Consider the following 20,757-nt stretch of genomic DNA (forward strand, 5'->3'; position numbering starts at 1 on the left):
ACTTTTGCCAATATTCCCTAAACCTAACTGTAAGAACAAAGCATGCCGTGATGGACTGCTGCATTTTAGTTAGAGAAATGTTTGAGTGAGTAGGCCTGCATTTAGCCTACCCCCTCGGTCTCCTCCTCCCTGCCTTTCTCAATCTGCCATTGGTTAGCACGAGGCAGGCTCTGGGATGATGATGCCTGGAAAGGGGGGTAAACTCGGAGCGCACGTCTCCCCTGCTGCGCACACACGCACAGCAAAAGTGAAGTGAAGATGCTTCTTCCCTTTCGATCAGCAGTCCAGCCCGTAAGCCATTCACTTCTTCTTTTTCTCCTACCAGAGCGCCAAACTGCCCTCTTCCCTGGTATACAGGAGGAACTTGCCGCTCCGGGGCTTGTCCAGGTCGGAGGAGGCAAGAGAAGGCACCGGAGATCCGGAGCGCCGTTACCACGATAGCGTATCCGTGGAGAGCTACGGGTCGGTATGGGTGCGCTGACAAAGGGACGTTACCTCTCCATGATGGGCCTCCTGCTCCTTGTTTATTGCACAGTATCCGTGATCTCCAAAGGTAAGAGCTGTGTCCGGGTGCATGCATGGCTACACTCGGTGCCACTAGGTTTTACACGCTTTTACCCGGCTTGTTAAAAAAGCATTCTGCTTGTGCCATCCTCGTGGTTACGCACCCCTTGTCACGCTTCTATCCTGTTTGTAAAGCTGTGGGCTTTGTCTGGAGATTTGAAAACATACCACTGTGAAGATTCAATTTTCAACGTGGGTTTTTGATTCCTCCACGGACTTATTGCCACTGTTTGAGCTTTCTGTTCCCCAATGTGCAGCAGAGCTTCTAATATTGATTTATCAAGCCACGGCTCGCAATGTCAAGTTCCCACACTGTTGATCTTTTTCACATTCCCCTCAAATCGATGTTAATTGTTCCATTTTCACTCAGTTCTCGCTGTCTTAATGAATCCATCATCATGACCGCGCTGCATTTAGGATGCGCTTTATTACAGGCACGCCTGTGCAACAGGCATGTCAACGCATTTTGGGGAGTTTATGGTGTGGTTCTGTCGATCTTCCTTTTAAAACGATATCATGAATTGGGTACAGTGTATTTTTAAAGAAGTGGGTATGGGAGGCTATTTCAGAAGGGCGCAGGGACACAGTATGTTGAATTCAAGCACAAAATAATAAAAGCTTTGTGCCACTAAGCGCCTAAAAAGATCTTTGAAAGGGCGGAATGGCCCACGTCCCATGCACTTTTAAGGAACATTTTGATAATTTGTTTTAACCCACGTGCCCATGTCGTTAAAGAAATAAAGATACTGGGGTGGCTGTACCAAGTGGGACCACATGTAAATATCTGCCACATTGTTCTTTCTCTGCAAATAGTTGTATTATTTTTCTCTAATCTTTTACTATTCTTACATAACTTGCATTTGTTTATTCCATATTTATATTTCTACAACTATTATGTAAACTGTATGTTTGTCTAGTGTAGCACCAAAGCAAATATCTTGTAAAACACCACTTGGCAATAAAGCTCCTTCTGATTCTGAGCCTGTTGAGGACTGGGCATCTGTCCCAGTTTAATGTTGTTGTTTTGTTTTTAAATAGAGAACAAAAATCAAGAAAAATATTGATTTGTAATCAATATAGGGGGAATTTGATGTAGTGACTTTTGCATAGCTGATGTTTTAGTGACTTGTAGCTGCTGTATTGAAACTCATCCATTTAATTCAAATGTTACAACATGAGCACACCACTCCACAACAACATCTGATTTTGTCTGTGTTGAAAAATGTTCATCATTCTTTGTCTACTGTAAAGGCTGCGGCACAGAACAGATTCTTCAGATCCCTGGTAATGTAGGTTATAGGTGAGTGTGCAAAGTGATGGTATTCGAATCTGCTGTGATATTATCGTTTCCCCCTGTGGAGCCACATGTTCTGAAGTCACTGTATGGCAGCCCACGGAGCTGAACTGCGCACAGTAATAGATTGAGGTCATAGCATCACGACTCCATTGCCCACTACAGTCACTGAACAAGGGTGTGCAAAGTCGCCTGTTAGACTGAGCACAGGAACGCTCCAGCTTTTCCATCTTATTGGTGAATCTGGTGGAATGGATGGTTTTTATATTACATTGTGTTGTGTATTGTGAGGAAATTGTGCACCAAATACTAAAGTTGCATTTAAGAGTTTAGTATGCAGCGTGCATGTGACTGTGTAGAAAAGAACGTAATTAAAGGACAGTATTTTTTTCGGTTTTGTGAAAGGCAAACAGGTGCCATGTCTTGTTGAGCAAATTCTCGCAAAACTGTTAAGGCCATCTGTTAAAGAAAACAATAATTACAATCCAGCTTTGCATCTAAACCAGTGGCCCCCACCATTGTTGGTTTGTGACCCCTTAAAATGAAACAGTGTCTCCTTAGAATCCTTATCAGTTTCATACAGTGTAGTTATGAGCTATGAGATGTTTAAGGGGTACTCCAGCTATTTATTGTTGCTTAAACATAACATTGGGGGACTCACAAGAGACAGTTTGAAGCAGCAGAGGCCAAGATATCCTGACCTTTGGTCCCTAGCATGGGTTAAGTTCCATAATGCAGATTGATAGCATTTTTCATTAGACCCTAACTGTCTGAAGAATGCACATACACATCTTTTGTAATGCAGGCTTTCTGTTAAAAATGGTATGTTTCAAGCCTAAACCCTGATGACATCATCTGGGTTAGCTGATGACATCATTGGGGTTATCTCGACAAAACTATCCAGAATTCCACAAGAAAAACAAAGATTAGAGAAATATCTGAAAGATGGAATTTTGTATAGAAACAAATATATGTTTTCCTGCACCGTGAATAATCTTGTGACCCTTAAACCCTAGCTCGGGAAACAGTTATTCAGACTAGAGATAAAAAGGCTTATCATACAAGCAGATGTGCATCTTTGCTCTATGCAAATATGCGCTAGTAAATAGTTTTTATGTTAAATGTGTGCAGTAGCATGCATTATACAGTTTTGATCATTAGTTCCCAAAATGGCAGCGTTTGAAACTGAGGGATTACAATACCGAAAAACCCCGACATCAGTCAACTCCTCTGAGGAATCTCGTTTCCCAAACTATGTTGCTCTACTGTGCACCAAAGGATTCATAAAGAAAAGTTCAAAGAGGCAAAGGATGTAACAGTTGTGAGTCAGATGTTCTCTGGATGGAGGGTTTGTTCACTGCTGGTTAGAAGACAGTTTGATTTAAAATGTTATTCAGTGTTTATATTTATCACTTTGTGCGATAGACTATGTCATCCCAGAATATTTATATTGGGCAAACAGGCCAAATCTGTGGTTTCTCACTTAAAGAGACTGTGGCTTTTGTTGTTAACACAGACACATCTACTGAAGGGTTGCAGCAAACAATTATTTTTCTTGTGATTAATCTGCCAGTCTTTGCTTGTCTTTTTGTCTATGAATAGAAATGTCCATCATACAAAGTGGCATCTTCATGTCCCTTGTTTTATCTGAGCATCAATCAAAAACACAACAATATTCTGTGAACTATTGTGAGAAGTTAAAATTTTTAGGTGTTGAAGAATGAAATGATTAAATTAATTATCAAAATAGATACATTTTCTGTCAATTAATAATCAACTAATCAACCAATTATTTTAGCTCTAGAAGCAGCTACATAGAAATTTCACTTAAAGCATCCATTGTGGCTACAGGAATCAAAGTGACAGTGTGTCTCCAGCTCCTCATATACAACACAAACGCCTTCTGTGTTGCCATTTCTCGGCACATCACATCAGTCTCAAAGGCCATAGATGTAACGACAGGTGTCACACGGACATTTCCCCACACGGTTGACTGTATGAACCAAACAGCAGCAAACACAGCAGTCGGCCGCAGCGGATAGCGCTAGCTTGCGCTCAGCGAGATTTAAGCTCTTAAGGAACAGTGGTGATATTCGCAGGCCTCGTTGGCTGGGAACGAGACTCACGCAAGGGGTCACAAAGGAGGGCTCCTCTGTGTAACGTGTCCATGAAAAAGCATGGCGTGGCCCAGAGGGAAACTTTAAAAGGCTTTTCAATTGTGTTGCACAGTACTGGTCATGAAACACATTAGAGATATTTCAAAGTCCAGTTTCCTGAGCAGTATATTAGAAGGGCCTTCCTCATAGATCACTTATTGCATATTACCATGTATTTATCTCCTAATGAAGCCCTACTTAGAGATGCAAAAAGGCTGTCTGATATTTGATATAACCTGGCTTCTGATGAGGCTCTTGTTGATTTCATTTGACACGCAGGCGTATTTATTTGGGACTTGATGATTAATTCTTGTGATATGTGATTTAGCAAGAGAGAGCTGTTGTGTATAGAGTAAGAAAAATAATGAATAAGGGGATTATGTGATATTTGATTGAGGATTGCTGATGTCACCCAGTTCATTTGCCAGTAATTCAACATGCTCTTCTGTAAGTTTTCCTAATGCTAAATATGATTAGAAGAATGTGTGGAGCTGCTAAGGTTTGCCTTTGTGGAAAGTCAGATTGCACATGTGCCCAGGCCCCTGGTGGTCACCTCATTTGATAAACATTAGCAGCATCCAACATCTTGCAGCTCCACAGATGCACAATTGTATCAAGTCTCACTGAAGTAACCATTGCCACATGGCGTGTGATGCCGTGCCTCTCTGTTTTCTGCCGCTGCAACCTTATTTGACAAGTGGACTTGTCAATTCTCCCCGGGCTTTAGTTCACCCTTGACCTTGCGCTGTGGATTGTACCTCTTTGTTCTTGTTCTTCAGGTTTGGGGGTGGGGGGGGGGGAGAAAAGAAAGAGACATAGCAGAGTACAAAAGATTCACAAAACTGTGGCTGCTTTTGTTTTCTAGAAAAAAAAAATCTCAAGGTTTTTATATTTTCCTGTGTACAAGGCTTTCATGAAAACATACAAAGGTCAAATCTGTTATTTTTCTTCAGAGAAAGTAAAGGGGCTCTTATATTTTCCCTGCCGATTCCAGAATGAATCATCATAGTCAGGCTGCCGTGGGTGACAACGTGCGCAGTTCAGTGCCCAGATTTACATTTAAATGAAACCAAATGGCTGTACATTCAGAAATGATATACAGTAATGATGATGGTAATAAAAGCAAAGTCCTCTTTCATATTGGACTGGCTCCTACTCGGGATTCCTGTCATTTGGGGACTTTGCAGGTACAGTTGGTGAGTTATGTCTTTGCTACGTCAAGACTATTACCTTCACATTTCAACGAGTGGATTCATCAACGTGCTGCCTAAGAGGCTTAATGTAGTCAGCAATCAGGCCTGCAGTTCATTGGGTTCTGCAGTGACTGAATGCTACTTAGACATTCGACTTTTTCCAGCTACTATATGTTATCTCTATGTTTATGCTGCAAAGACGTATAATGGCCTGGTTCCAAACCTTTGTATGGGATCTTATCTTCTTGTACGCGAGTCAGAAAAATCAGGACAGAGAACCAAAATGTGGTGAAAGAGGTTGAGATTGACACAGCTGTGGGCTATTCTAAGTCTGCTTACAGAAATAAAAACTCTTAAAGCAACATATTACTATGGCCAACATGAGAAACAGTGAAGCTGCACTAATTAATATTATTCAGTTTTTTTTCTGGCTCAAAATGAGGCGGAGGTGGAACCACCCTGAACCGTGCCATCAACAGGCTCAAGCAAATGACAATTATCCTGTAAAAGCATATTTTCTGAAAATATAAAGGTGCCCTGTTCAACATTAAATCAAATACAACATAAAAGCTAACTGAAGTTAATTTACACAGTTAACAAACAGCAAGATGTTTTAAATCAAATCAAATAAATGACATGGTTAAGCCCAGAGACCAATACCATGGCCATAATTAGACTGAATATCTTGTAAAACTATTTGATTCTGCTAGCAAAATATGATTTACACAAATGTAGAGCTCCTCCTGTTTTTGAAAATAATTGTATTAATCAGGAATTTTGACCAGAACCAAAAAGCAGATGGACACAAGCAGCAAGTTCAACACTTTATTTACAGTTCAAAAGTAATGGACTGAGGGGGTACTCTTCAGAGTGTTTTGGCGGGGCAGAAGTGGACGGCGTGGCCGGCAGAGTGAGTGAGCTGGGTCCAGTAACTGATCCGGTGTGGCTGAGAGTTTTGGCTGGCATGGTTGGCAGGCAGGGATGAAGTCCAGGTGTTTGTAGATCTGCAGACGGAGGAAGTGTAGAATTAACAGGCAGGCAGGCAAAACAGAGTCTTAGTCTTTATAGAGCGGGCGAGTGGTGGATGCAGATCAGGTGTGCTGATGACTGACAACAGAAAGTTGTAAGAAGCACCAAGCCACAGGCCCAGGTCTTAGCTTTACGGCGCACAATTTTACTGTTTTGGTTTAGTCTCACCACTTTGAACCTGTTTTCTAGCAGCAAGCTGCTTTTTTTAGTGGAAAAGCTCTGATAAACTCACCTGCCCAGCACCAAACTAAAGACAAAGTGAACTTATAGACAGCCTGGATTGTGTGTTTAACTTCTTTGTATTTGTCTAATATTATAGCTTTCTCTTCGTTTGTAAAATATGCCGCTCTGCTGCCACAGCAAAGAAAACTGTTAACAAACAGTATTGTCATGGCTGTGACTGTGACTCTAGCTGTGTTCTGTGTTCTCCAGTGTTTTTTCTCTCTTCCCTCCTTCCTTTTGTGTTTCTGTTTTTGTGTGTGGATGTGATCCACATTCCGGGCACCTGACACTCTGGTCTCTTGCCATTCATTACCAGATTGTTTTCATCTATCCTGTGGTACAGTAGCTCTCGGCCAAAACTCTTTCTAGTGAAACTTGTTTTTCTGACTACTCTTCTTTTCACCCTTTGATAATGTGGTTTACTCCTGTGCTCCAGGATTCTGGTACCAAGTCAAACCTGAAATTACTCACCGCTTCTACCCGGACCATCTCTGCTCACACATCTGTCCGCCCTTCTCCAGCCATTCTCACCACCCTTCTGCCTGCTATCACCAATAACGCTCTTCCTACCCTTCAGCCATATTTTTGTCAGTAAACATTTTTACTTGAAGTCCGCTCTTGGGTCTGTTTTAAAACAAAAAAATAATATTTTATTAATCAAATTAAACCAAATTAGACTAAATCAAAACAAAAACATAAAGATAAACTCAAAACACGACCAAGATGTAGTGTGCCAGTGGGAAAGAGCAGATTGAGTGATTAGTCTGCAGACAGGACAAGTACCTTTAGAACACACTGGGCACAGCAGGGGTTCCAGATCACCCCAGTCAGCCACCTGCAGAGCAAACAGAACTACAGGTTAGCAACATCAAAACCCCAAGATGACACCATGGGTCATCACAACACTCATAACTGAATTGGGAAACCCTGGGTTGATTTACCGAGTTCATGACCAGTGTTGACCGCTTGAGTGATTATGGTCGTCGGCTTTAATGAAGGCAGATAACAAAAAGATATTCTGGGTACGCTGAACTTGCTTCATACTACAGACCTTAGGATTGTCCCTACCAATATCTGAGTGAACTTGTTTGCATTACCTTTGGAGTGAAGTCATAATAGATCATTCCGATGTGCCCTCCCAGAGGCTACGTCAAATTAGTGGTAGAGATACATGACTATTGCTTAGCTGTCATTTCAGAACCATGGACAGCGCACAGAGGGAACGAGCTGCAGCCACAGACGGCTGTTTGTATGAGCCTAACCTTTGCTTTTGACAGAGAACTGTTCATAAATGCAAAAAATATTTGGCATCTGCTAACGCTTTCCCCCCATTTTATTACCTAAGCGATTAATCAGTAAATCAAGAAAATAATCTGCAGATTGAGTCATATTGAAAATATGTTGCAGTTGCAGCAAACACATCTGGAAACTGAGATATTTCAGCAGCTGCATATGTACTGAATGAAATAATTACAGACAGCAGCAAATACTGACATTTTAGTAATCTATGTTCTCTTTCGCTCCTTCACCCTCAATGTGTTCTCAAGAATTAGGTGATTTGTGTCATTTAGAATTCCTCAGAAAATGCTTGAGTCATGATGGCCTAATCTGTCCTGGATGAACGCTGTAGCCTCCCATCATACTTAATCTGAGGGGACGGCAATCAGGACAGGGTGAGAAGGCCCACTCAGTCACAGTGCTAAATCATGTAACAAAGCTGCAGATACCCGTCATCCATCTCAGTCAGGAGATTCAATCAGTTGTGCTCCTAGAGCCACATGTCTTCATTCCACAGTCCTGGCTAGACTGCAGCCGAGTAGGTTTCTTTTTGAATATTGCAATCTGTGTGTGAGCCCTGAGTGATACATGTGGGCACTTTTTTCCTTGTGATTTTTTAGTTTTCTCAACACTTGCGAAACAACTCCCTGAGGGTGAAAAACACTTGAGATTTAAATGTGGTAGGCGGAGGATTCACTGTACTGTATAATGATGAGGAGAAAATACTGAAGCAGAGTAAACTGCCTGGACAAAAGGATCTAGATACAAGGTGTATTGTTTCTGCAATAAGGTTTATAGACATCTGTCTTGATATTTCATTAGTTGTTTTTTTTTTAGGTATTTAGCTGATATTTCTACACACATTTAGAGCAGCAACGATGCAATCTCAATTTAGTCTGCAGTGTACATACATGTATAGTCAATAATATGAAGTGCAAGAATCAAAACAACAGCCAGACAGCATTAGTTAAATATATGATATTGTAAATATCCATGGAATATTCATAAATCATAAATAATAGATAAGAACTGTGGATAGAAATAAAAGCCAAGAAAAAGTCTTCTTTTTTAACTCTGTATGGGTGATAACGTTTGTAACAGCCCCCTAAACACACACATATCCGTAATAATGTAGTATACAAAACTGTGCTTTAATAGCTATTAATTGAAAATCATATTAATTTCTGTAATGTTTGAAGATTCTTACATGTGCTCTAAATAAACATATATATTACCACAAACTGTAATTAATCATACTTGTACTGTGGAGCAATTCCTCTCACAAGTAGAACAACGCCTTTATTGAAAACAGCACTAATGTGTGTTTTTTCACATTAATTTGGCCTCTGCTGTACAGCAAATGCTGGCACTACATTGGTGCTGTAATATACTCCAAATTTAGAGGTGTCAGGTTGCACAGGCACCCTGAACTTCTTCATATCTGTGTTTACAGATGGTGTGCACCAGATGAGCTTTTTACAAGGCTGCTTTATGATAGCATCCTATTTAGCAAAGCTCCAAGCAGCCATAAGGCGTACTGGGGGATGTGTGTGTGTGTGTGTGTGTGTGTGTGTGTGTGTGTGTGTATGTGTGTGTGAGAGAGTGCGCCTGCATGCACACACACATAGTAATTAGGAAACCCACACACAGTCCTGTGTAAATTTTATTTATCCTACATTGATGGCTGTATTTGATAGCATCATGGTATGAGCTTCTATAGAATCCGAGTCAAGTGAAAGGCGAGGCCTCATCTCTTATCAAGTCAGAGAGAATTCAATATTGTTATCGAAAAACATGTCCCCTTGATGTATGAGTCACGGCTGAAATCTATGTCAGCCAATCTCAAGTAAATGGCCTGGAGTGAATCTCACATAGTCCATCCGTTGGAACCAAAGTATACGTTGGAGTGTCATTATTTTGTATATTGCATGGTGTCAACCACCTTTTGTTTTAATTTGTCATTTTAGTGGCTATAAGGATGGCAATGTCACTCTGTCGCTCCACTAATTTTATCCAAACTGAACCATCTCACTATTGGATGGATTACCGGGAAATTTGGTTCAGACATTCATGCTAAGAGGATGAAGATCCACGACCTCAAACAGGTGACTTTAAACAATATTTACATCCTGTAAAATATCTCATAATATTTCAAAACCTTTTATGTTCACTTTGTCATTGTGAGCGTTGTGTCATGTTGATGTCAGCCTTTAGCCTTAATACATCCTCACAGAGCTGCTAGCATGGCTGTAGAGGTAAAGCAGAGAGCATAGAGACAAGAGTGAATGGTAAAAATTTATTTAGCTAAGAAAGAAGCCAGGATAGAAACCCAGCTGTGTGAGCTGCCTCCACCGAAAGGCCAGTAGTTGTAGAAAACCCTCTCCATTACATAGTCCACAGGTATTTTTCTTGGACGTCTGATGTATGGCCTTTGATATGCTAACCCTGATGGTTCTTTGCTGTTGCTGTACCCATTTTCATTGCCTTGGGTCAGCTGTTCAAACATGTCCTCTGTTGATCCATGGTGCAGCAGCAGGCCTACCGGGACAGAACAGTGCTGAAGGACAAGTTGTGATGAATGCATTGCCGAGCGTTAGTCTCAGCTCGCTGTGTCCTGTTCTGCCTGGAGGACCTCTCTGTCTCAGTGGTGGGCACATGTTAGTCATTGGACCACGCTGTTTGTGACCAATGGGTGACACACACAGGTGCTGCAGAAAATGCCAAGGAAAGGGTTTTTATCTTTACAGACACTAGTGGTAGGTGTGTGGTAATTTCTTAATAAAACCCTCAATATTGGGTGAACAAAGTTTGCCCTAAATATGATGGCACAGCTATGTGAAAATAGTGTGAAAAAGTAGTTACCAGATGTATTTTCTTATTAAATGGAGTTATTTTAAAGCCCCTGTAGGTAGAACATTAACTCAATTCAAGGACAACTCAACAAAGACACTCTGAAATTCTTCTGTTTAAAGCCCTTTTTTTCTTTTCTCTCTGCTGGTAAGTGGCTATGGTACAAGATTGATAAAATACTTCATTAATCCCCTTGAAAGTAGTAGAGTAGCTCAGTCACATATGAATCACACAACAAAGCAAACAACTTATGTCCTCATATTGTTTGCTTTGTTGTGTGATTCATATATAAATATGATATGAAAATAAAACCTGAACAACATTAATAACCAAAGTAACACTAAAAACTAGGATCATCGGTAGACCATCCCCCAAAAGGGGGAGTGGTTATCATGGGCTTCACTTAATAATTACTGCACATTAAATTGTTAGTAAAATGTTTACTTTAAAAAAAAAAACTAAGAATACAATAATATTAACACTTGCTGGACATGAGTTAAATGAGGCCTTCTGGGCAGCACTGTGCTGCTTGTGGAACACTTCCAATAAGTAACCAGTGACTAGAATCATTTTAGGACAGGTTCATGTTATTTTAGGTGGAAAAAATCTTCACTGCATGCTTTCAAACCTTTACAGATGATACAGTATTTTTGCCATTTTCAGAACCTTTAGTAAATGATTCAGTCAGCAATAAAAGGTTTTGTATATTACTAACACATTTGTAAATATTTTGGAATATACACAGTATTTATCAAAAATGTAAAACTTGAATATTACTGTGATTGTTCTTTCAAATGTTACATACACTGAACAACTAATACATAATAATAATATTATACCCTAGGACATTTTGACTTTAAAGAGGTGGTATTATGCTCATTTTCAGGTTCAAAATCTTATTTAGGGGTTGTACCAGAACAGGTTTACATGGTTTCATTTTCAAAAAACACCATATTTATACTGCACATTGCTGCAGCTCCTCTTTTCACTCTGTGTTGAAGGCTTCGTTTTAGCAATGGAGTGATACATCTTGTCTCTAAATGATCTTTGTTCCTAGTTAAGGACTACTAGTCAATCAGAAGCAGAGAAAGGCAGGTCAGCAAAAAGACGGTAAACAGCTTCGATTCAGCTGTAGGCTACATGTTGCCCACCAGTTTGGCAATTTGGACTGGAGCAAGAGTTTCAGAGTGGTGAGTTATTAATCTGTAACAAAAGTATCTTTCATCCATAAAGTTTTAACTGAGCTCTGTCTCTACATCACAGTAACAACTTCATGTCCACTGACTGCCTGGAGGGTAGCTAGTGTTTGGAGGGGAGAGGAGAGGTGTGCTGCAGCTCAGTGTTTTTCCACCGGTGTTTTTGAGGGCGTGTCGGATTAGACGCTCAGTGAGCATTATGACACGTATTTTCATTGTGACGTCACAAGAATGGGAAGTAAAGGCTGGACAAACGAGCTGTTTTCAGGCAGTTTTAGAGCATTGTTTTCTGTGGGAGATGGGAACTCCCTTTGGGGTGGACTTTGGGCTTTTTCACTTTGCAAACCTAGTACATGCGCAAATAAGATATATAACTCAATAAAGCAGAGGGAAAAAGCCAAAAACCATAATACCACACCTCTTTAACACAAATGACAGCTGTTCTGTCCGTGGCACCATAGATATTATTATAAGTGCAGAGTATGGAGAAAAAATCTAATTAGCTACTTCTACACATCACAATTTACTTAAATATTCAACCTTCAAACATATTAGTCTCTCAAAGATTATCCACTGCAGCTTAAACACACATTAGAGACTTTTAAAGCACTACACAAGTAGGACTTGAGTGAGCACAATGTCTTAGCATCAAGCTGCTTTGGAAACCCATATCTGATCTGCGAATAATGACATGACTAACTCAGTCTAATTGTAGCTCAAATATTGCTAAGAAAACAGCCAAAACATTTGTCACACATGGATTAGCCCACACAGTAAAGCCTCTGAGCGAGGGCCACAATTTTGAAGAGGCACTGTGCTTGATTGACTGACCTGAATATGGCTCCTGATCACCATCTTTGTACAGTGAGAGAAGTAACTTTCCTCATTAGAAAAGTTTATTTTTCAGTTTTCTCAGTCTAAACTTTTCAGCTTCATGGCAGCTTCACATATTTTTTTCTGCGACATGTCTTCTGATGGGGACAGAGACCGTGTTAGACCAAAAAAGTCACTATCAGCTTAGAACGAGGAAATCTAAAAAATCTAAAGTTAGCAGCACTGACTGGCCAATCAAAGTACCAGCAGCAGACCAAGAAATATTATGTTAACAACACATTTCCATGCTGTGAACTGTTTTATTTTATTTTTTTTTTTTTTTACTGTTGTTGCTATGGCAAAGACATGTATATAGGACTGTTGTAAATTAAATGTCTAGTTGGCACATACTAGGTACAAACATTAATACGTGAAAAAATTTTAGTTCCCAAATGTAAATAACATTCATTTAGATGAATATAATTTGGAGAAGTCCATTCGTGAAGCCTATCTCGACCAACAACACTGTAAAGAAGAAGACACTGTGGAGGTTAAACTCGCGGACTGGCCGTGGGACAGAGGGCTGTTTTAGCCTGCTGTTAATTATCAACTTAACCACTCTGCAATGATATACATCTCACGTTTTCCTGCAGTGCCGCTGCGCCAGGGTGCGCACGCCAAATAGGACATCCAGACTTTTGTCAAACGAGAATATAAAAGTTGATTCTGTCACAGGACCTGTAGGCCGTCGACCTCCCGCTTGCTTTTAACCTGATGGTATGATCTCTGTCATCACACGCCACTGGTCGCATGCGCACACAAACACACGCTCACATCAACACAGCGTTCAGTCACGTTCAGTGCGTGAGTGTGCGTGGCTGACCAGTGTGGAGAAAAAATGCACAGGAGAACGAGAGACAGAGAAAAGGCAGAGCTGAAACTGAGAAAAGGCAGGAGGAAAGTGCTGTCAAATGCTGTAAAATTACTCATATCTTCATGATTAAGGAACATGGTGGTGTTTAAAAAATTTTAAAATAGACTACTTGCAGGGCTACCCTTATATATCATATCACAACTGACTTTACAGAGTTAATTCTATTTTTTTAATAAAAGTAGTCATGCCCTGTGGGAAAGCAAGAGGTGCGTTTGTATGGGTATAATCTGGAAAATAAAGACCTGTATACTAGTTTCAGGGGGAAGTATCTCCAGTTACTCAGATCGACCAGAGCTTCATGATGATAAACATAAATCCAGGCTCTGAGGAAAGTCAGATGCAAAACAAACAATCCTAAGTGCCCAAAACTAATATAGGCCTACATAAAATTTTAATACAGAGATTCACCACAGCATCAACACTCAAAATAGAACTTTTCAATACACAATCCCTCACAAATAAAGCATCCTTCATACAAGACCACATCATGGACAAGGGATTAGACTTCATGTGCCTGACAGAAAAAGGGTTTACTCAGCGCTTAATGAAGTCTGTCCCCCTGGTTACAGCTACCTGGAGAGAGCACGCAGCACTGGTCATGGTGGCAGCCTACCTGTCATACACCGACAGAACTTGGAGCTGTCCCCCCTCCCCCTGCCTACACTGTCCTCATTTGAATGCCTAGTATTTAAATGTAAACCCCCCTTCCCCATGACAATGCTCCTCATCTACCGGCCCCCCAAACACAACTCAGCTTTCATCTCAGAGATACACGACCTTCTCACAACACTCTGCTCCACCTCTGCCAACATTATTATACTTGGAGATATTAATATTCATGTAGACAACCCCTCCTGCCACTTTGCAGCTGAGTTTCTGCAACTACTGGACTGCCTCAACCTCCAACAACATGTCGATGTCCCCACACACTCCAGGGGGCACACACTGGACCTGGTCATTTCCAACTCTGTCCCCATTAGCAACCTTCTGGCGTATGATCTGGGTGTGTCTGACCACAAGGCCATCTCAATGGAGCTGTCACTCCTTTCCTCGCACACCAAGACAAGCGTCAAATCTGCTATAGGGACCTGAAAAAGATCAACTTTTCTCTACCATACATGACATCCTCAAACCGCAAACTCACTCTCATTCAGAAGCCACAGAAGAGAGGTGCAACAATTTCATCACTAGATACCATGTAAGTAGATACCATCTGCTCCCTGCTATCCAGTTTCTCCACACTGCCTGTCCTGACTGCCGACCCACAGACAGGGATTTCCCAACCTCTCTGCAGTTTCTTTGTCATCTCACAGCGAGAGGTTGAGGACATCATCAAAAAGATGAAACCATCCACCTGTGCCCTGGAACCCTTCCGCACAGCCCTGGTAAAATCCAACCTCCATGCCATAATCCCCTCATCACAAAGGTCATTAACCACTCCCTCCAGGCTGGCCATGTTCCACCAACACTGAAAACCGCTGTCATCAGGCCATTTCTCAAAAAACCCACCCTAGACCCAGAAGTCTTTGCCAACTACAGGCTCATCTCCAACCTTCCATTCCTTTCCAAGGTGCTGGAAAAAGTAGTTGCCTCACAGCTTCAGGACCATCTAAAACAAAACAACCTGTTCGAAAAATTTCAGTCTGGTTTCCGCCCTGGCCACAGCACAGAAACAGCCCTGGTCAGGGTCGCAAATGACCTGCTGATGACTGGAGACGCTGGCTCCCCATCTCTTCTCATCCTCCGGGACTTGACTGCATTTGACACTGTGGACCACAACATCCTCCTTCACCATCTAAATTCCACTATCAGTGTTTCTAACTCTGTCCATGAGTGGTTCTCATCCTACCTCACCAGGAGAACTGAGCATGTCACCTTGGGAGAGGCTAAATCCCTGACACACAACGTCACCTGTGGTGTCCCTCAAGGCTCAGTGCTCAGCCCCACCCTGTTTATTCTCTACATGCTCCCCTTTGGCCACGTCATCAGCCGGCATGGAATTTCATTCCACTACTATGCTGATGACGCTCAACTCTACCTCAAGACAAACCCAACCCCCACTACTGCCCTGCCATCATCCACTCTGACCACCTACCTGGAGGAGGTAAAGGCGTGGATGAAGCAAAGCTTTCTGCAGCTAAACAGCTCCAAGACTGAAGCCATCTTAGTCGGCACTCCACACCAGGTTCGGTCATCTGACATTCACAGCATCACCTTCTCTGGCCAAAATATTCCACTTTCAACATCAGCCAGTAACCTGGGTGTTAAAATGGACTCTCATCTGACCTTTGTGGCTCACATCAAACGTCTATGCAAGACCTCCTTCTTCCACCTCAGGAACATTGCCTAACTCCGTCCCACACTCACTCCTGCAGATGCGGAAAAGCTTGTCCACACTTTTATCTCCTACAAGCTGGACCCCTGAGAAAAGCCTTCAGAAGTTGCAGTACATCCAGAACAGCGCTGGTAGGATCCTGTTGAGGGTGTGCAAACATGACCACATCACCCCCATCCTCAAATCACTCCTTACCCACCAGTGCATCCATGGTGAAGCCACCTCCCCTACCTTAAGGAACTTCTCACCCCACAGACCTCAACACGTACCCACCGATCTGCCTCAGCATATCTCCTGAAACCTCCCAGGACAAAGCACTGTACAATGGGAGATCGGGCTTTCTGCTCAGCTGCTCCCAGTCTGTGGAATGCTCTCCCTGACCACCTGAGGACACCACAGACTGTGGATGCTTTTAAACGTGGCCTTAAAACCCACCTTTTTAGGAGACCTTTTGATTGAGCTCTTGCCCTTTTTCTTATTGTTTTTGTTTATTTTATTTTTTATTTTCATGCTCTCTGTGTTTTTATTCTTTGCTCTTTGTTTCTAATGCAGATCATTTTCTACTCTGTATTACAGTATTTACTGCTGTTAAAAATAAATAAGCAGTGTTTCTGATGATTTTTGTTTTCAGTTTAGTTTTTATCTTTTCAATTAATCTTTTATACCCATGCAGGACTTTTAGTATAAACAATAAGAAGCTACTCTTTTTATGTTTTTATCTTAATAGACTACATGTTTTCAAAAAAGAGCTAATGATAATATTAGTACATTTTAGGCCAATTTAAGCATGCCATTATCAACTTTAATCATATAAAAAATTATTTTCCAACAACAAAAATGTGGATAGTGTAAAATGCTGCTTTGGAAAACCACTAGCCACATTAAAACATTAATGTCAAGCCCTAATATTCCCCCAAAACCAGCTGAGTGGTGTGTACTATGGATAAGTGTACCAGTGCAAGTGGATCAGTGTACTCATTCACACTCATTCATGGTGATCAGAGGTGGCCATGGAGTACACAACTCATCTCACCTCAGCAATTAAGACAGTTAGCCAAAGTTAAGGCTGCATTAGGAAACTATGCTAGCTACATAAACAATGTCAAATAGCTTTTGCAGTGCTGTATGACAGTGAGTGATCACCAGCAGTAGGTGACAGTCTCACTTTATGATAGCAATATGATTATGTTATAATTGTTGACCTTAATTGATGTAATCATCATCATTGTCACTACAGCATGGCACACACCTTACCCAAGGGCATCACTATGTGTTGAAAAGTGGTGAGGACATGTAAGGGCTCAGATTAGGGGTGTGACAAAATACTTAGTCCACGAGACGTGACATTGCACAAGATTGGGGTCATGAGAACAAGACTAGAATATATTTAAATACTATTTAGAAAAAAATATTTATTCATGAAATTTAAGATTGGGGGTGTGGGGGTTTCTCCCCCAGAAGATTTTGAGCATTAAACACAATTTCTTTTTATTTTCTGCACTAATTTATGGTAGAAATGTCTTTATTCATATAGAGGGAAACAAGAAGAATATGCAATTATAATAGAATATAATGCAGCAATCAGTTATTATAAGTTAATCAGCTTATAATTTTTTTTAAGTTACTTTTTGACAAAGCAGATATTTCTTCTATATCTACGTTCTATTGCAAGTTTTCATATTGTGCAAATAAATCTTTCTCAAAGTATTTTCAATTGTTAATTAACATTTCTTGGTGCAAGTTTTTTTTTTTGGAACTTTTTTAACAAATACTTTCAAAAATTGGTGGGTGCGAGTCCCCAGCGTCCCCTGTGTAAATGACCCCACCTCCCTGCTCCTTCCCTACAGGTTGAGCTACTCCATGCTTACCACTTCACCCCCCACTCTCCTCCTGCTCTCTCTGTCCCTCGGCACTGTCACTTTGTCACTCTGCTTCGCTGTCACACGCATCCTCCTCTGCTTGGCAGTGGCCACAGCTCTCCTTTACTCCTTCAGGTGCCATGTCGGTTACTGCCGCTGATGTTGAAGCTACTGCGGATGTTGAAGCTACTTACACCGGCCCCAAAGGTTCGTCTGCCCACCTGGCATTTGCCCAGTATGCCAGATTAGAAGTCCACCCCTGGGTGTACTAGAAAAGTCTTGGAAATGTGAGGATGAGTACCATCTTGAAATATATCTCTCAAAAGTAAATTTACTGTTCCCCAGCAAATTGCCTTAGTTTTAAATACTGAAAATGTCCATAAATTAGCTGAAATTAGCTGGGCTTTTGTGGAAAAAATGTGCAAAGATGGCAACCATCTGGCATTTGCCAGAGTTGCCAGATGAAACTGACCTTCTATCAAACTTGCGTTTGGTGAAAAAACTTAATTCAGTGTAATTCAAATTAGGGCAACAAGCAGCAATATTTATGAAAATTTAGTTTTGAGAAAGAACACCACGGTGTGAGATAGAGGCCACTGGTCATCTCACCCTGGTTTCTTTGCTTTATGGTCACTACACAAAAGCATTCTGATAAATTAGACAATGGTATACTGATGCTTTAAAAATGATGCACATGCATTGTTAAAAGCTTCCAGCTTTGCTTTTCTCCTCAAAGTCACCTTTTTGAACACCTCTGTTTTATGGTCTGTTTTTGACAGTCTGTTCACTCACTGGCCACACAAGCCACGCTTCTCATATAACATTACTCACTGCAGGTATCAAACCCAGATTGACAAATGATCAGAACCAGCCTCTTGACAGTCGTGGATACTGTGAAACTGAGGGTAATAGGAAAATACATTTAAAGCCTGTCACCATGGCAGAGACATCAGGCATTAGTTTACAGCGTGCAGTGATGGGTTTCGGCATATTTCAAGATAGACTTCTGGACAGGAAAATGGTAGCCATGTTTTGATGATACAGTATCAGACAGCTGCTGCTATTTCCTCCAAGTTTCTTTGCTGGAAGGTGATGAAACACCTGGCATGTGTTCCCCCTCCAGCCTTTAACTGGCTGTTCACAACAAGTTTCTTTGACTTATTCATCGGTGACTAATGTATTAGTCTTTGAGTTGTACCATACTACGCCTGTTTTCTCTGTGTTTTAATGAGGATGGAGTATGATGGGGAATACAGTGGGCTATTTCACTAGTTTCCTATTGAATTAAGAGGTCTTGACAGCTTGGCTTGTGACCTGGTAAAGCATTTAGAATATGAATATTGCATTGTTCTCCACTCTGCTTTGTCTTGGCTGGTAGTGGCTGTGTAAATCTTCAGTTCCTAGTCTGCCTAAGGCATCCTCCTACTGCCTTCTTTTCGTGCTTGAAATCTTTTCTTTTGAAACTCATTTTGGCTTTTGATACAATCTCAGAGTTCTTCAGGGTCAGCACCGCTGCGGATTACTCAACCCTCCCATGTAAACCAACATGTATTCATCTCAACCTTGTGGGCCATGTTGCATCTTTGCTGATATGCTGTGGATTGTGCCCACACAGCATCCCGGGAAAAGAATTCTTTTGTTGCAGTTGTGTTTGTATTTTTAAGCTGCATTAGCGTTAGTTTGAATTAATAGCAGTTATGAAACAGTGTGCCGTGCACTGTACCACTGGCCTGAAGCTGCTGCTTGTTCAGGAATATCTCATTTCAGCCGCTGGTGTCTCTATGATTCAGCCTGCGTCTTCCTACAGTTTATAACATAAAATGCCATCCGGATGAATGCTGTCTGTAGAGATTGTTTTTCTAATTGAAGGATCAGCAGTGACCAGTGTTTAGTCATGATGTAGTCATTCTTCCTTTACTTTCTGCAGGTCCTTTATAGTGAATCCCTCTGGTCATCACGTTTTGGCACATACTCTATGTTATGCTGGCAGGGATCTATTTGAGAATAAGTACAGACCTACACTCAAAGGAATATAGATCCAATTAATGTCCTTTTATTTAATTATGATTTGAGTAACTGTGTTTTACAACCATGGAAAAGGTTTAGCTGTGTATGTTTCTCTACATCCATGAATGAAGATTAGTCATTGAGACTTCATCAGACAGAGTACTCATAGGTGTAACTAAGATACATAAATTTAGGCTAGATTTGAAGTTACAAGTTACATTTTCATTCATATCTAGGACAACAAGGCAATTATTACTGATTAATCTATAATTTCCCTGAAATTAATCCCTTAATTTAGTCATTTAATTTATGTTGTAAAACAGCAACACATATCTGCATTTAAAAGGCTGAAAACAGCAACCAATTTGAATTTTTACTAAATAAATTCACTGTTAACCCTTTGAAATGGGAATATACGACATATCAATCACAAAATCATGTACAAATTGAGAGAGACACAGATCCCCAATATTTGGTTATTATAAACCCTTAGCAAGCTCCGTTCACTGATGAGATGCAGTTCTAAGCTCCAAAAATCTTGCAAGTGGACACTGAGTTGAGATAATGTTCTCATACAAAAATCATTGCGTGTTTTCTTCAGTATCAAAACACCTTTTGTTTAAAACACTCGAAGTACCATGGGAACCTTGGTTGAAATAAAGAAGGAAACTTGTATTCCACAAGAAAAAGTCAGTCATCAGTCAAATTTGCTTCTATAGACCTGTGGTAAATATCCCACCACTGACGTAAGAGTAATTGCGTGCCTACTGTAAGTACCAAGACCTTCTCTTGGTCTTTGAGAATGGCAATTTAATGGCATGTTGTCAGCAGAGTGACACACACTGAGATAAGAGTCATCTCTTTTCGCCAACCTCTCTATGCTCAGAGCATGGGAAATCTATATCAGCTCTGCAAGCCAAAGATCTCCTGCAAAGTAACAGAAATCACCTCCCAACACTGAAAAGCTTTTAACGTCACCCGCTAGTAAGGATACACACTCTGCCATTAGTGTGAGTATTGAGAGGGA

At 41.0% G+C, this 20,757-nt stretch overlaps 1 protein-coding gene and 1 long non-coding RNA gene across 2 annotated transcripts in view; one reads left to right on the plus strand and one right to left on the minus strand.

The window, feature by feature from the left end:
• Nucleotides 1-220: 220 nt before the first annotated feature.
• The window catches only part of unc5db (unc-5 netrin receptor Db), a 191,885-nt gene continuing 171,348 nt past the window's right edge, over nt 221-20,757 (plus strand). Inside the window, exon 1 of the mRNA XM_046034066.1 lies at nt 221-553. Within this exon, the coding sequence (XP_045890022.1) occupies nt 469-553 (85 nt within the window). The 5' untranslated portion in view covers nt 221-468. The remainder of the gene's footprint in view (nt 554-20,757) is intronic.
• On the minus strand, nt 6,020-7,288 carry LOC123960893. Its single transcript, XR_006822620.1, has 3 exons — nt 7,242-7,288; nt 6,930-7,082; nt 6,020-6,211 (listed from the first exon to the last, which is right to left on the minus strand). It is a non-coding gene; the product is annotated as an uncharacterized LOC123960893 (long non-coding RNA).

The sequence above is a fragment of the Micropterus dolomieu genome, linkage group LG21, assembly GCF_021292245.1.
Source record: "Micropterus dolomieu isolate WLL.071019.BEF.003 ecotype Adirondacks linkage group LG21, ASM2129224v1, whole genome shotgun sequence".
Lineage (NCBI taxonomy): Eukaryota > Metazoa > Chordata > Actinopteri > Centrarchiformes > Centrarchidae > Micropterus > Micropterus dolomieu.